Source organism: Pongo abelii, chromosome 1, assembly GCF_028885655.2.
Source record: "Pongo abelii isolate AG06213 chromosome 1, NHGRI_mPonAbe1-v2.0_pri, whole genome shotgun sequence".
Lineage (NCBI taxonomy): Eukaryota > Metazoa > Chordata > Mammalia > Primates > Hominidae > Pongo > Pongo abelii.
Genome location: NC_071985.2, coordinates 201,651,309 through 201,665,308, shown reverse-complemented (window position 1 = coordinate 201,665,308; position 14,000 = coordinate 201,651,309). Strand labels below are relative to the sequence as shown.

At 38.3% G+C, this 14,000-nt stretch overlaps 1 protein-coding gene across 2 annotated transcripts; it reads right to left on the bottom strand.

Moving 5' to 3' along the window:
• Window positions 1–522: 522 nt before the first annotated feature.
• On the bottom strand, window positions 523–13,689 carry PTP4A2 (protein tyrosine phosphatase 4A2). 2 transcript variants are annotated; one of them, XM_024248921.3, is made up of 5 exons: window positions 13,474–13,689; window positions 10,402–10,494; window positions 6,211–6,341; window positions 4,552–4,626; window positions 523–3,282 (listed from the first exon to the last, which is right to left on the bottom strand). In XM_024248921.3, the coding sequence occupies exons 1-5, from the start codon at window positions 13,567–13,569 to the stop codon at window positions 3,174–3,176; spliced, it is 504 nt and encodes a 167-aa protein (XP_024104689.1). In that variant the 5' UTR covers window positions 13,570–13,689; the 3' UTR covers window positions 523–3,173. The 2 variants fall into 2 exon arrangements, with proteins under 2 accessions (XP_024104689.1, XP_024104706.1); XM_024248938.3 differs by lacking the exon at window positions 10,402–10,494 and having other exon boundaries at window positions 13,474–13,601.
• Window positions 13,690–14,000: the final 311 nt, after the last annotated feature.

Here is a 14,000-nt window from a genome sequence, read left to right as displayed (position 1 = left end):
AGCTATGGTTAAGTTGGCTCTTACTGAACACTTCAGTGACATAAAATCTTTGAATTTCCAAGCCTCTATTTTACCTCCTTGCAGTAAACTAGCAGGACCCAAAACAGTCCTTGAGAATAGCAGGCAAAGAAAGGGGAAAGATATAAGTGAAATTTTGTTTTTTTTTGTTTGTTTTTTTGGGACAGGGTGTTTGTCACCAAGGCTGGAGTACAGTGGCATGATCACAGCTCACTACAGCCTCAACCTCCTGGGCTCAAGTGTTCTTCTCACCTCAGCCTCCCAAGTAGCTGAGACTGCAGGCACACACCACCATGCCCAACTAATTATTAAAATTTTTTTTTTGTAGAGATGGACTCACCACATTACCCAGGCTGGTCTTGAACTCCTGGGCTCAAGTGATCTGCCTGCCTTGGCCTCCCGAAGTGCTGGGATTATAGGCATGAGCCACTGTGCCCAGCTTAAACACTGCTTTATAAGCACAGACATAAACTCTTGAGGATGGAGGAAAAAAATGCACAAAGAGCATGTAAAATATGTTTTATTGTTCTTTAAAAGGGTTCAGGGATTGGTTTTAAATCAGGCTGCACACCTTTCAAATCAATCTGACATCTCTCTATGTCAAACTGGCTTCAGCTAGCAATACTTCATTAAATCCAAAAGAAAAAAATTGCTTTAATTTTAAGGAAAAAAAAATCCAGTTTTAAGAACAATTAACATTAGTCTTTAAAACAAAAGGAGGGCTAATGTTTCATGTTGCTTTATACATCCTTCTCCTCAATACAGAACCAGGAATGTAATTTTCCTAACTCAGGCAGGCACTGATACTGATGGACACTGCGCATGCGTACACACACACACACACACACACAGGCAGGCACTGATACTGATGGACACTGCGCATGCGTACACACACACTGCGCATGCGTACACACACACACACACACACACAGAGATACTGATGGACACTGCGCATGCGTACACACACACACACACACACACACACACACACACACACACACACACACACACACACACACACACACACACACACACACACACACACACACACACACACACACACACACACACACACACACACACACACACACACACACACACACACACACACACTTCCCCGAAACAACAAAATTCAGAGTATGTCAAGGAAAAAGGTTTGTTATTCTATTGATCAAAACCCAGTGGAATCAACACCATCTATCTTAGCTTAGCAGGTATGCTGTTTTGATCTTGAGTCTATATTAATGGAATCTATTGTTGTGTTCTGAAATAAAGAATTTTGGATAAACCATTATGTTTTAAAGTCCTAGAAACAATTTCAAAAAGCATTATTTTGTTTTGTTTTCTGGGATGGGAGAGGAGAGAATCTACAGATTTGCATTTAGTTAAAAATCAAAACTCCAGCAATAGGAAATAGGCAGTTCACATAGCCGGCCAACATTTGAGGTATCATCAGTGTGAGACAAGGTCCCGGTCTGTTCCTACTGGCCTAGCTGACGCTAACAAAATGGGAGGCTTATGGCTCTGCACAGCAAATTCCAGCAGGACAAGATGACTTTAAGCCTGTATTCAGAGCCTTAGAAGCAGGGCACTACTGAGTATGTAATATTTAGAGGTGAAAGTGCAAGAGATCCTGATGGTGCCCCTCTACCTGCTTTGTCCATGCAGCCTGATCGTAACTGCCTTCCACAAAGGAGCAGAAAAACAGCTTTTCTAGACCAGTACACTAAACCCAGCAAAGAATCTGCAAAAATGCTACTACACCGCTTCACAAGCAACATAGTCCCTTCACTACTCATTGGGTTGCACGATGTCTCTCTTCTACCTTGTTATGGCCTGTGGACACATACTCACTAGGCATCATTGTTGGTTTTAAACCAGGGATTTTTTTTTTTTAATCTCAAACCTAGTAATAACAAGGCAATCAGTGGTTAAACTGAACTTTACACATAGGGGGCAGTTTGGAAAACACACACCACAAGCATTTCTCAAGTCGAAAATATGTGAATTTGCTGCTGCTCCTTTGACGGTTCCTGAAAATTCAGAGTACAAGTCCTAAAATAAAAATTTTAAGCTACCAGCATTCTCTGACACTAGACAGAAAATCAGAGTAACACTACAGCCCACAATTCTACAGGGTGTAGAAAGTACGCTTACTGCCTGGACATCTTTATTAATGGCCTGGAGTCCTCCCTTTTAGAAGACAAGTTTCTGGGATATCCACTTAGCTTCACTGGTTAGGGAAGAGAAGAATTCAACTCTCAGGTAAGTTGAGAAGAGACTCCTCTTAAAATGCCATTTCTCCACTAACTTATCAAAATAAAAACAAAACAAAAGGCTCTTGGCTACTTTGCCTAGTATTAGATAGGGTTTTGAGGAAAAGAAACTAACATGAACACCCTTTCATCAGTAAAGACTAAAAACCACCTGGATCATATTTTTTATATATATATATAATATATATAGTATATATATATAAAATATATATATACTATATATATTATATATAGTATATATATATATCACTGTTTTTTTGGTGTTTTGTTTTTTTCTTTATTTATCTAAAAGTGCCCAGGTGGGCTTAAGGCTGCCAGACTGCACGCACATCTACAGCAACAAGGGCTTCTATTTCATCTACAACTTGGATTGGGGGAAAGGGAGGTGTAGGAGAAGAAGAAAAAAAAGAGGGGAAAAATATACCACCAACCCTCCCCCACAAAAAAAGGGAAAAAAAATCCCACCACAGGGAGATCTATGTGCCAAGCATAATGGAAGAGTGTGCTCCCCAAACAGATGGTTTTGCACAGGCTAATGTTCTGCTGGTTTTCCTTAGAGACCTATTTTGAAAAAGTTTAAAAAGACAGGAGATTTCAAAATAATTCAATCCTGGCAGAAATTCAAACTCCAAAACTGGAGCAAAATCATCCTTCACTGAATTAATTCCTTTTCTCTTTCTCTTTTCTTAAACATTTTATTCATTTTATAGAGAGATTTCTTTTTTGTTTGCTTTTGTTCCAATCATTAGGAGAGTGGTTGAGGAGTACTGAATCCATCACTACTTTGATGACACAGGTAATATTCCAGATTCACATTTCCAGGTACCAAGAGTTCCCTCTAAATGCCACAATCAAGTCAGCCTTTGTTTACATTTCCTTCTACTGAACACAGCAATGCCCATTGGTATCTCTGAAGCGTAATCGCATCTTAGGTCGGTATTTCTCCAAGTAAAGCAGCTGTTTGGAATTGAACGCTCCCCTTCTTTTTCTGAAAATACAAGAATGGCAAACTTTATCATGTAAAAAAAGAGCTGTCTGATTCACTGAAATGTATTATTTACATCCTAAGGCCTTTCTAATTCCACACAGCTGAAAACCAGCATATTTCCCATACTACAACAATTCTTAAAGAGCTAAGTTGCAACATGAACTTTCTAAGACCCCCTAGAAGGAATAGAAAAATTTTTCTTGCTGTCATTATAGTCTATTAACCATTTAATAAAGATCAGAATAGTTTATCCAGAAACATCTGACTAAATTCTTCCAATTAGATTGATGTATTCTTCAGATTAGAGTTGGTAGCAAGTATTTAGGATGCTAAAAAATAATAGTAAGATGAAGAAGCAGGCTCAAGACATACAAAGATAGCATTCCTTGAAATATGTTACCTTCCTAGAGCCGTTACCATATATTTCATGCTCTCTGTCGCAAATAGTCTCTTCTTTTGTTTTCTTTTTTTAAAGGAAGGGTTGAAAGGGAAAGGGCAAGACAAAAATTGTCAAAGAATTCTGGATAACAAAATAGCATGATTCGTTATTCCAGATCAATGTCAAGATCCTGTCTGTGCACTACCATCCTGATTTTGTCCCTGAATACATCACTTAAGAGTCTCAGGTGAGTCCAGGCGTGGTGGCTCACGCCTGTAATCCCAGCACTTTGGGAGGCCGAGGTGGGCGGATCACGATATCAGGAGATTGAGACCATCCTGGCCAACATGGTGAAACCTCATCTACTAAAAATACAAAAATTAGCTGGGCGTGGTGGTGCATGCCTGTAGTCCCAGCTACTTGGGAGGCTGAGGCAATAGAATCGCTTGAACCCAGGAGCAGAGGTTACAGTGAGCCGAGATCGAGCCACTGCACTCCAGCTTGAGCAACAGAGCGAGACTCCATCTCAAAAAAAAAAAGAGTCCCAGGTGATTAACTGCTCCTCTATACATTCTTCTTGCCTCCTCCTAATACAGAATTATATTTGGAAGGTATTTGGAATCTATTAAAAGGAGCATTTTTGAGATTCCTAGATACTCAAAACAATATACTGGACAGTCTATAATGTCCAAATTAGAAAAACTTTTGAATCTGGAAACCAGCTGTACTGAGTCTCTATCACTTGCTCTAAATTTCTTACATCTTCAAATAATACTTTAAGCCAAAAAAAAGCAAATTATCCCATACTATAAATGAATATCCCTTCCATAATTCCTTCCTCATGCATGATCTTGCTTTCTGTGTTTCTGAACACAAAACTTCATACTCACTGTCTTATAAACTGAACTGCATCTTCGTACTTCATTCCACATTCAATCAAAGCAAGTGCAACCAGCACAGGTGCCCTGCAGAAAGAAACCTGTATATAAGTATCCATAAGTCTTGGAGTGAAAGGATTTTTAAAAACCTGTAACTGCATATTACCAATGAAACGCATGAGCTTTCTTTTTCCTGTATACTAAAGTAGCTGGTATCTGCCTAACACAGTAAATATATCTCATCATCATTAATTCTATGATTTTTTTTTTTTTGGCGGGGCTGGGGGCAGGGTCTCGCTCTATCACCCAGGCCAGAGTGCAGTGACACAATCATGGCTCACTGCAGCCTCGACCTCCCAAAGCTCAGGTGATCCTCCTGCCTCAGTTCCTCAAATAGCTGGGACTATAGGTGCCCGCCACCATGCCCAGCTAATTTTTGTATTTTTAGTAGTTAGTAGAGACGGGGTTTCTCCGTGTTACCCAGTCTGCTCTTGAACTCCTAGGCTCAAGCAATCTGCCTGCCTCCGCCTCCCAAAGTGCTGGGATTACAGGTGTGAACCACAGCGCCCAGCCTGATTATCTACTTTTAGTAAAGCACCAAATTCTAAACCTTAAGAAATCTTTACTCTTTAAAACATCACATTATATATTAAATTTTCTCATCACTAGATATGATCAAAAATCCTTCACTGGCCTTTAGCCATTATCACAGTAAACTAAATGGCCAAACATATTACTTATCTCCAATGTGTCAGAATTTTCATTACCAATTGATTTTAATATTTCCTTATTAAATGCTAAAAAGGTGCTAGACTTTTTCAAGAAAATCCTTTCGATGAGCTAGGAAAATGCCCAAGAATTGATGACTAGAAAAAGTTCTATCTTTTTTAAAAAATTTAACAAAGGAAATGATGTTTTTATAAAGCCCATTACAGGGCACCAATTTTGGCTACCTAAAACTAGGATAGCTACTAGTTATAAAACTGCCAAGTCAAGTTACAACATTATCTTCAACCTTCAGGATAAGGACTAAAACTTCTAATCTTATGAACAAACAGTACCACACTACAAAAAAGGAAAATAGCAAACAAAAGGGCAGAGCAGAACAGCTTGAGTCACCACCACCTTGAGGCAATGGCAGCCTACACTAATGTTTTGAGTCAAAGTGTGCATCCTAAATTGGCATTTAATCTGCTGTTGATGACAGCGTTGCAACACCATTCCAAGCAATGCTCAGGGGAAAAGGTTTTAAGATCAAAGTCAATTCTTGTCCATACATCTCCTTTCAAGAGTTTAAAGTTCAGATATCTGCTCTCTATTAACTTCCCATTCATCTCAGTCCAAAATTAACCATGTATAGATTCATCAAACTCTAAAATTATTTTAATTTTGTTGCCAATTTCAGTGACCTGAACTTTTGATTACTTGAAATAGGGAGAAAAATAAAACACCCACTAAATCCAGGCTGGCATCAGAATCAGACAACCAGATGAAATGAACAGACTATTTTGAGAAATCATTACACTAGTTTTTCCTCTCATTTCCTTTCCTTTCAGGTAATTTAATGTTATTTAGTATAATATATGCAAATGTCTACCAACGTGAAACTTTCAACTAACTTAGGCATGGTAATGAATTCAGACAAAAAGGGTAATAAAGGTAAGAGTTTACCTTCCCAATCCTGCAACACAATGCACTGCAACACAGCAACCTGGCTCTTCACGAAATTTGGTTTTTAACAGGTTTAACCAATCATCTACTATCTGATTAGGGGGTGGAGCTCCATCATCAAATGGCCAATCCTGAAAAGAAATGACCTTTTACATTAAATTGATATTTTCTCCATGATTAACATCCTAATACAGAATACCTGCACACAGTACACACGGCAGGCCTAACTGAACTAACCGCACTATATATACCTATTGTTAACACAATTCTGATCATTGCTGTAAAATGATCCAGGATTGAAATTAAAGTTTGCCAAATAAATTAGCCTTCTCAATGCAGTATCACACACATCTGAATTTACAAAAACTTACAGAAATCTCTATCAGAGTCATAAGAGCTAGCGTTCTCCCAAATATATCTGAATAGAGTAGTAATTAGACATTAACAGACAAAACTGTAATTAAAGCCAAGACAAAGTAAGAGAGGACATAGCACATGTCAACATGATTTAAAAGTCCACCCTGGCAAAGCACACCAACTGGTGTCTCATTGGTCTCTACAGATAATTGAAGATTATAATTGAAGATAACTAAGTTATGACATCTTTAGAGAAAGGTTATCTGATAAGAAATCTCCAATAGTTAGTAAATCATAACAGAAACATACTACCATCTTTGTGCTTATTAAAAGGCAAGCAGCAAGTATTTTTAAACCGCTTACTAAATTATATATGTCCCCATTTAACAAGGACAGTGCTGCATGACAGGGTCCTGAGCAAATGGAGACCATTTTGTCAAGTATCCCTTCCTCTTTCTGTATTCACCTGTTTGGGCTATCTTTCAATTAAGACTAATCCCACGAGCATTCACAGTATAGGCAGGGGTTTATCTTCCTCACTACTTAGCAAGAGGTTCTAAGAAACCAACACAAATGGGGAGTGGAGGAGGGGGACTGGGGGCTGACATTTTACAAACCTTCCCTCCTCCCATCTAAGCTTCAAAGACAGAAATGCAAAAACACTGTTAGGAATTTTTTTAAAAACATAAAGCTATTCTAATGAGACTGGATAAGGACACTTTAAGATATTAGGGGAGGAAAAAGAGAAGTGACAGAGCATTAAATTGATTCTGCATTCATTATTGGCACCACTAGAACACTTCATGTAGTCCATTAGCCATAACAGTACATGTTTGAGTTGACAACTACGCCCCATAATTAAAGGACTGTCCGTGTTATTATAAATGTCACTAGAGAGTTTAACTGTAAATAGCAATAAAACCAGTACCTTAGTCAAGAGCTTACTTCCTCTAATACTCCCTAAAATGCACCTAGTTAAGAAACAACATAAAACATGCTTCACTTACTCATATAAGTAGTGTCTATTTTTAAAAAATCATTAATCATTTAGAAACATCTGAACCTCAAACTGATACAGCTAAAACCACCATTAGTCTATTCCAATGTGTGTATGGTTTGCAAGAGCATTCAGAGGATTGACAGGCCTTATTTGGGGATAACCTCTTACCATGAAATGTTCCAAAACCCTCTTCGCCTAGCAAAATTAGATTAACAAAGTCTCTGTCTGGGAAAAGGAAATTCCAAGCTTAAGGCTAAATGCCCTTGTTTTTTCAAGTGTAAGTTAAATCTTTCATTTTATCTGATCATAGCTATTTATTTATTTGTTTGTATTTTTTTTAATGACTTCTTTTCCTCTGGGTAGATACCCAGTAATGGGATTGCTGGATCAAATGGTAGTTCTACTTTTAGTTCTTTAAGGAATCTCCACGCTGTTTTCTATAGTGGTTGTACTAGTTTATATTCCCACCAGCAGTGTAAAAGTGTTCCCTTTTCACCACATCCCTGCCAACATCTATTTTTTTTTTATTTTTTGATTATGGCCATTCCTTACAGGAGCAAGGTGGTATCATATTGTGCTTTTCATTTGCATTTCCCAGATCACAGCTATTTAAAACAAAACAAAAACCTAAATTTAAAGGCCTGGAATAAATCTTAGGCCTACCATTATCTTCTACAAACTAGTTCAAGTTCTTTAGTTCATTTCTATTTCACAAAGATGTTTACCAACATTACTGACTCAAACAGACTATGGTCAATCCAGTCATTTTCTCACTCTGCCATCTGTCAAAACAAGTTGATTTCTGCTCACTATAGAACATATTCATAATTCAGCAAAATAAACTTGTATGCAGCTTATTTTCAGAAGTTTAAATTTTATTACTACTTTTTAAACACAGGGTTGCATTTGACACGTTTACACTCATTCCCAGTGATTTCCAGCAGTGGACAGTAAAGTCATTTAGAAATTTGACTGCAAGCAAATTACTACCACGCCAAACTATTAAAACACATTATTGACTGATTGACAAGGTCTCTGTCAATCAAGCTGGAGCACAGCAGCACAATCACGGCTCACTGCAGCCTTGACCTCCCGGGTACAGGTGATCCTCCCACCTCAGCCTCCCAAGTAGCTGGGACTATAGGCGCATGCCATCATGTCCAGCTAATTTTTGTATTTTTCGGAGAGACAGGGTTTCACCATGTTGCCCCACTAGTCTTGGAACTCCTGGGCTCAAGTGATCCACCCACCTTGGCCTCCCAGAGTGGTGGGAACAGGCACGAGCCACCACACAGGGCCCTAAAACACATTTTCTTAAAACACATTTGGCTATTTAGTTTTTATTTTCACCAAAATGGACATGAGGAAACTATGGATCAGATATAAGAGGACTGCCTTACCAATAGGTCATTATTCTTTTTGCATCAACTGCCTTCCCAACCACTGACCAATATAATAAAGACTACAGAACTACCTCTCCATAAGAAGCAGGAACATAACCTTAAACCAGTATCTTCCTTACTACGTTCTTCCTACCTAACTACTTATAAAATCTCCAGTTGTCTTCCTACTACATAACCTTCCCACAATCAAACCAACAGCTCAAAGACACCTAAAACTACAAGATCATTTCATTACATGCTCCTAAAAGCTGCTCCTACAACTTAGACAACTACTTAGGGAAGAAAGAATAAAATGTTAACTAACCTGATGCTCCCATTTGCTATAAGGAAACAAGCCTATTTTGGTGCTAAAAAGGAATTTAATTTAAAATAATTCCAATCACTTTGTGCTCAAATTGAGCTAGATAAGAAATCTAATCACACTAAAGCTCCTCAGAAACCTAACAAAAAGTATCAGAAACTATGCTGATTACTCTGGAGCAAGATGCCTTCTACCTCTCTCTCCTCATCCTCTTATCCCACCTTTTTGCCTCCTACAAGTTATCCACAAAATATTAAGTAACTAATCTCGTACTTGCAAAGTGGCAGAGTTCCGTATGGACTTAAGAATGTCTGACGGAAATTACTTTCGTTATATTCAAATTAGTAGCCTAGAAACAAAAGCTAAATATTGCATTAATTTCCTAAAAAATAAAACTTGCAAATTTACATGTTGTTAAAATAAGAGCACACTAAATTTTGCTTTTTATTAGTTGAAAACACTATGATTTGTAGGCTTTAAGAGCACAAATGAACAAAACTGCCAATTTGTTAATCCAAAAGAATTTGGAAGATTGCTATCAATAATGTATTTTTCACTACAACCTTAAAAAATCCAAAAGTACTACTGCCAGGGTTTTTTTGTTTTTGTTTTTGAGACAAGGTCTTACTCTGTCATCCAGGCTGGAGTGCAGTGGCATAATCAAGGCTCACTGCAACCCTGACCTCCCAGGCTCAGGCGATCCTCTCACTTCAGCCTCCCAAGTAGCTGGGACTACAGATGTGTGCCACCGTGGCCACCTAATACCAAGTTTTAAATTTTTTTTTTTTTTTTTGAGACGGGGTTTCCCTCTGTCACCCAGGCTGGAATGTGGTGTCGTGGCCACAGCTCACTGCAGTCTCAACCACCTAGGCTCAAGTGATTCCCTCAACTCAAAAACCCAAGTAGCTGGGACCACAGGTGTGCACCAACATGCCCCGCCAGTTTTTTAATTATCTGTACAGATGAGATCTCGCCACATTGCCCAAGCTGGTCTTGAACTCCTGGGTTCAAGTGATCTTCCCACAATATTGGGATTATAGGTATGAGCCAGTGCACCTGGCCTAGTTTTATAAATATTTATGTTTGAAAGATACAACTTGTTGTGAAAAATTTAAATACTACACACTCACTAGAACGTGGATTCCTTCTTTTTCAACTGGAGCTTTATCATATGTAGCATCACAAACTCGAACCAAAGTCGTCACTCCATACTTCTTAAGTTCCTTTAAAAAAAAAAAAAAATTATAATGGAACTTGTTTTTGAAACCTACAGCCAAAAATGTAGAAATGTACTATTATAGGCCGGGCGCGGTGGTTCACGCCTATAATCCCAGCACTTTGGGAGGCCTGAGGCGGGCAGATCACAAGGTAAGGAGTTCGAGACCAGCCTGACCAACATAGTGAAACCCCACCTCTATTAAAAATACACAGATCAGCTGAGTGTGGTGGCGCGGGCCTGTAAACTCAGCTACTCAGGAGGTTGAGGCAGGAGAATCGCTTGAACCCCGGAGGCAGACGTTGCAGTGAGCCGAGATCGCGCCACTGCACTCCAGCCTGGGCAACAGAGCGATACTCCGTCTCAAAAAAAAAAAAAAAGAAATGTACTATTATAAATTAAAACAATGAGATATTTTTAGATAAAGATCAGAATTGTTCTCACTGTGGTTATATATTTAATGGACACTCATGAAATCTCAGTGGGAGTGTAAGACTCACCTTTCTAAAGGGCAATTTGGTAGCATAACATGAAGACTTACACAAAAGTTCACATACACTGCAACCTAAAAATTCTACTTCTGGGAGTTTATACAAAAGAAATAATTAAAGACATACACAAAGATTTAGGTAACAGCACGTTCACCACAAACTGGAATGGTGAAAAATTAGAAACCACATTAATGGTCCAAAAACAAGGGAATGATTAAAGAAGTATGGCACATCCATATAGTGAACACTATGACAGCTATAAAAACAATACCAAGGAGGATGGGGAAAGATTTTAAAAAATATATAGTGTGATCCTACCTGTATGTGTATTTATGAACACACACAGATATATGCAGAGAAAAACATCTAGAAGCCAGTTATTAACAATTAAATGTTGTTAAATTCTTTTTGCTTATCTGTATCTCTTTATTTTTATGAAATAAACATTGCTTTTTTTTAAAGAAATACAATTCTGAAATTAAGAAAAAAAGTGGTATATTAAAAAGACACCTAATGCAGTTATAGCGAGAAGCCTTGCTCCTTTAAAACTCTCCCTACGGTGAATGCCTAACCCAGTGACTACCTATCTCCAAGGGGCTACCAACATCTTTTTTATAGTTGCAGGAGGACAGTGGCCTGTGCCACTTTTGGAGACTATGGCCAAGGAATCCACAGGTTGAAAATAGTACCACATAATTCAGCTAGACTTAAAGGTGACTGAACAATCTGAGGGCATACAGGCCTAGAATCAACTTGTACGCTGTATATATGAAGTTAAGCTCAGGGAATTGTAAGCATAAATAAGCAGGCACAGTGATATCCTATAAGAAGGGTCCATCATTTAGTTATCTAAAGTGCAGAATTATTTTAATTGCTAAAGGACTTCATTTTTCACAAAAAGGCCTTCTTATAATACAGACTCAAGAAAGGTAGAAGTATTGTCAGGAATTTTAAAAATGTTTCAAAATACAAATAAAATCCCATTAAAATAAACTCTGTAATAGCCATTCATTGAAAAGTTGTGATAGAATTTTTTATAGTATTTGTGACCTTAAGCAAGTCAAAACCTCTTTTGGTCTCAGTTTTCCCATCTATAAAATGAAAATCACTAAGAGTTCACCCACCTTTCTAAGTCTACTCCATAAATACAGCAAGAAAAATCATTTAAACTCAACAACCCAAGAATGATTAAAAAGCTTATGTTCTGGTCAGGCACGGTGGCTCACGCCTGTAATCCCAGCATTTTGGGAGGCCGAGGCGGGCGGATCATGAGGTCAAGAGATCAAGACCATCCTGGCCAACATGGTGAAACTTCATCTCTACTAAAAATACAAAAATTAGCTGGGTGTGGTGGTGTGCGCCTGTAGTCCCAGCTACTTGGGAGCTGAGGCAGGAGAATCGCTTAAACCCGGGAGGCGCAGGTTGCAGTGAGCCAAGATCGTGCCACTGCACTCTGTCTCAAAAAAAAAAAAAAAAAAAAAAAGGCTGGGCACGGTGGCTCATGCCTGTAATCCCAGCACTTTGGGAGGCCAAGGTGACAGATCACAAGGTCAGGAGATCAAGACCATCCTGGCTAACATGGTGAAATCCCGTCTCTACTAGAAATACAAAAAATTAGCCGCACGTGATGGCAGATGTCTGTAGTCCCAGCTACCGGGGAGGCTGAGGCAGGAGAATGGTGTGAACCCGGGAGGCGGAACTTGCAGTGAGCCGAGATAGTGCCACTGCACTCCAGCCTGGTGAAGAGCAAGACTCCGTCTCCAAAAAAAAAAAAAAAAAAAAAAAAAGCTTATGTTCAAATGTTTGCTCAAAGAAGTATAAAGAGTTTTTTCTCCTACCAATAGAAAAAATATTAAGGATCTGACATAAAAATACTACCTCTACCACCTTTCCTTCTCCCAAGTTTCTGGACCCTTGTATACGATTATTACAACGAAGTAGTCTGGGGGTGCCTTTTCATCAAAGGTGATTAGAATATCTGAAGTACATACAGAATGATTTTTAGTGTCAGACACCTAGGCAAGTATAGCAGTTCCACCACATACTATGTGCCATTAGGCAAATTACTAAATGGCTCTGAACCTGTTTCCTCATTGGTAAGAGGGAAATAATGGTATCTACACCTCATAGGGTTTTTGTATTTGTGACCTTAAGCACAAACATTGCTCGTTGCATAATGTGTAACACTGTTTATTATAATGCTAGGTGCATACCGTGTTCAATAAATGTTAATTATTATTATTGAATGTTTGACCAAAAAAACCTGTCAATAAATGTAGAAAGAACACAGAGAAAACAGTACTAGATATCTCTACAATCCCCAAATTTCATAAAATGTTCTTGAAAAAATCTGCTGTAACTAACCCAACCCAATTCAAACCAGGATTGGCAGGATGACTCCAAATACAGAAATAAATGGCTTTGTGCTAAGAGAATTTTTTAATGGGATTTTACCTAGAAATCAATCCAAAAAGTAGACCATGCTACAATCTTACCTCTGTGAACTTGTTGAGAGTAGCATTGGTAGGGTTGTGAGTTATCAGAAAACGCATGTTCTCATAGGAGATCTCCACAGGGGCTGGACGGTTCATTATGGCAAATAAAAAGTGTGAACGTGCGTGTGAGTGTGATGGGGAAAGTGAAAAAAAAAAAATCAATAAATCTTGAAATGTTTCACAGCAGAAAACATTAAAAAGACCACTAAAACGCCTATTATCAATCAGTGTTTTCTCTATTCAACTTGTTTATTCCTTATGAAGCTTCTCTCTTCAAGATAAGCAAAGTATTTAGAATCCACTTGAATCCAAATTCAATTTGGGCCTCAATTTCTGCAGATGGATACCTTCGGACTCCAAAAAATCCAACTACATACAAAACTTAAGCAGCCTTTACTACATTTAGGCACTAGTGAGACAAGTTAAAAGTGTAGGTCACTTTTCACTTGTTTACTTGATGCTTAATTTTACTGGAGTCATTAAAAGAAATATGCTTGCAATTAAAAAAAAAAAAGCCAACTATTTCT

What these genes read in the sequence shown, in the direction of transcription:
- PTP4A2 (XM_024248921.3), bottom strand. Translation starts at nt 13,569, where the DNA reads ATGAACCGTCCAGCCCCTGTGGAGATCTCCTATGAGAACATGCGTTTT. An exon ending in AAGAAGGAATCCACGTTCTA is followed by an intron (nt 6,342 to 10,401) that starts GTGAGTGTGTAG and finishes ATTTCTTTTCAG; the next exon opens with GATTGGCCATTTGATGATGG. An exon ending in GCAGTTCAGTTTATAAGACA is followed by an intron (nt 3,283 to 4,551) that starts GTGAGTATGAAG and finishes TTGTATTTTCAG; the next exon opens with AAAAAGAAGGGGAGCGTTCA.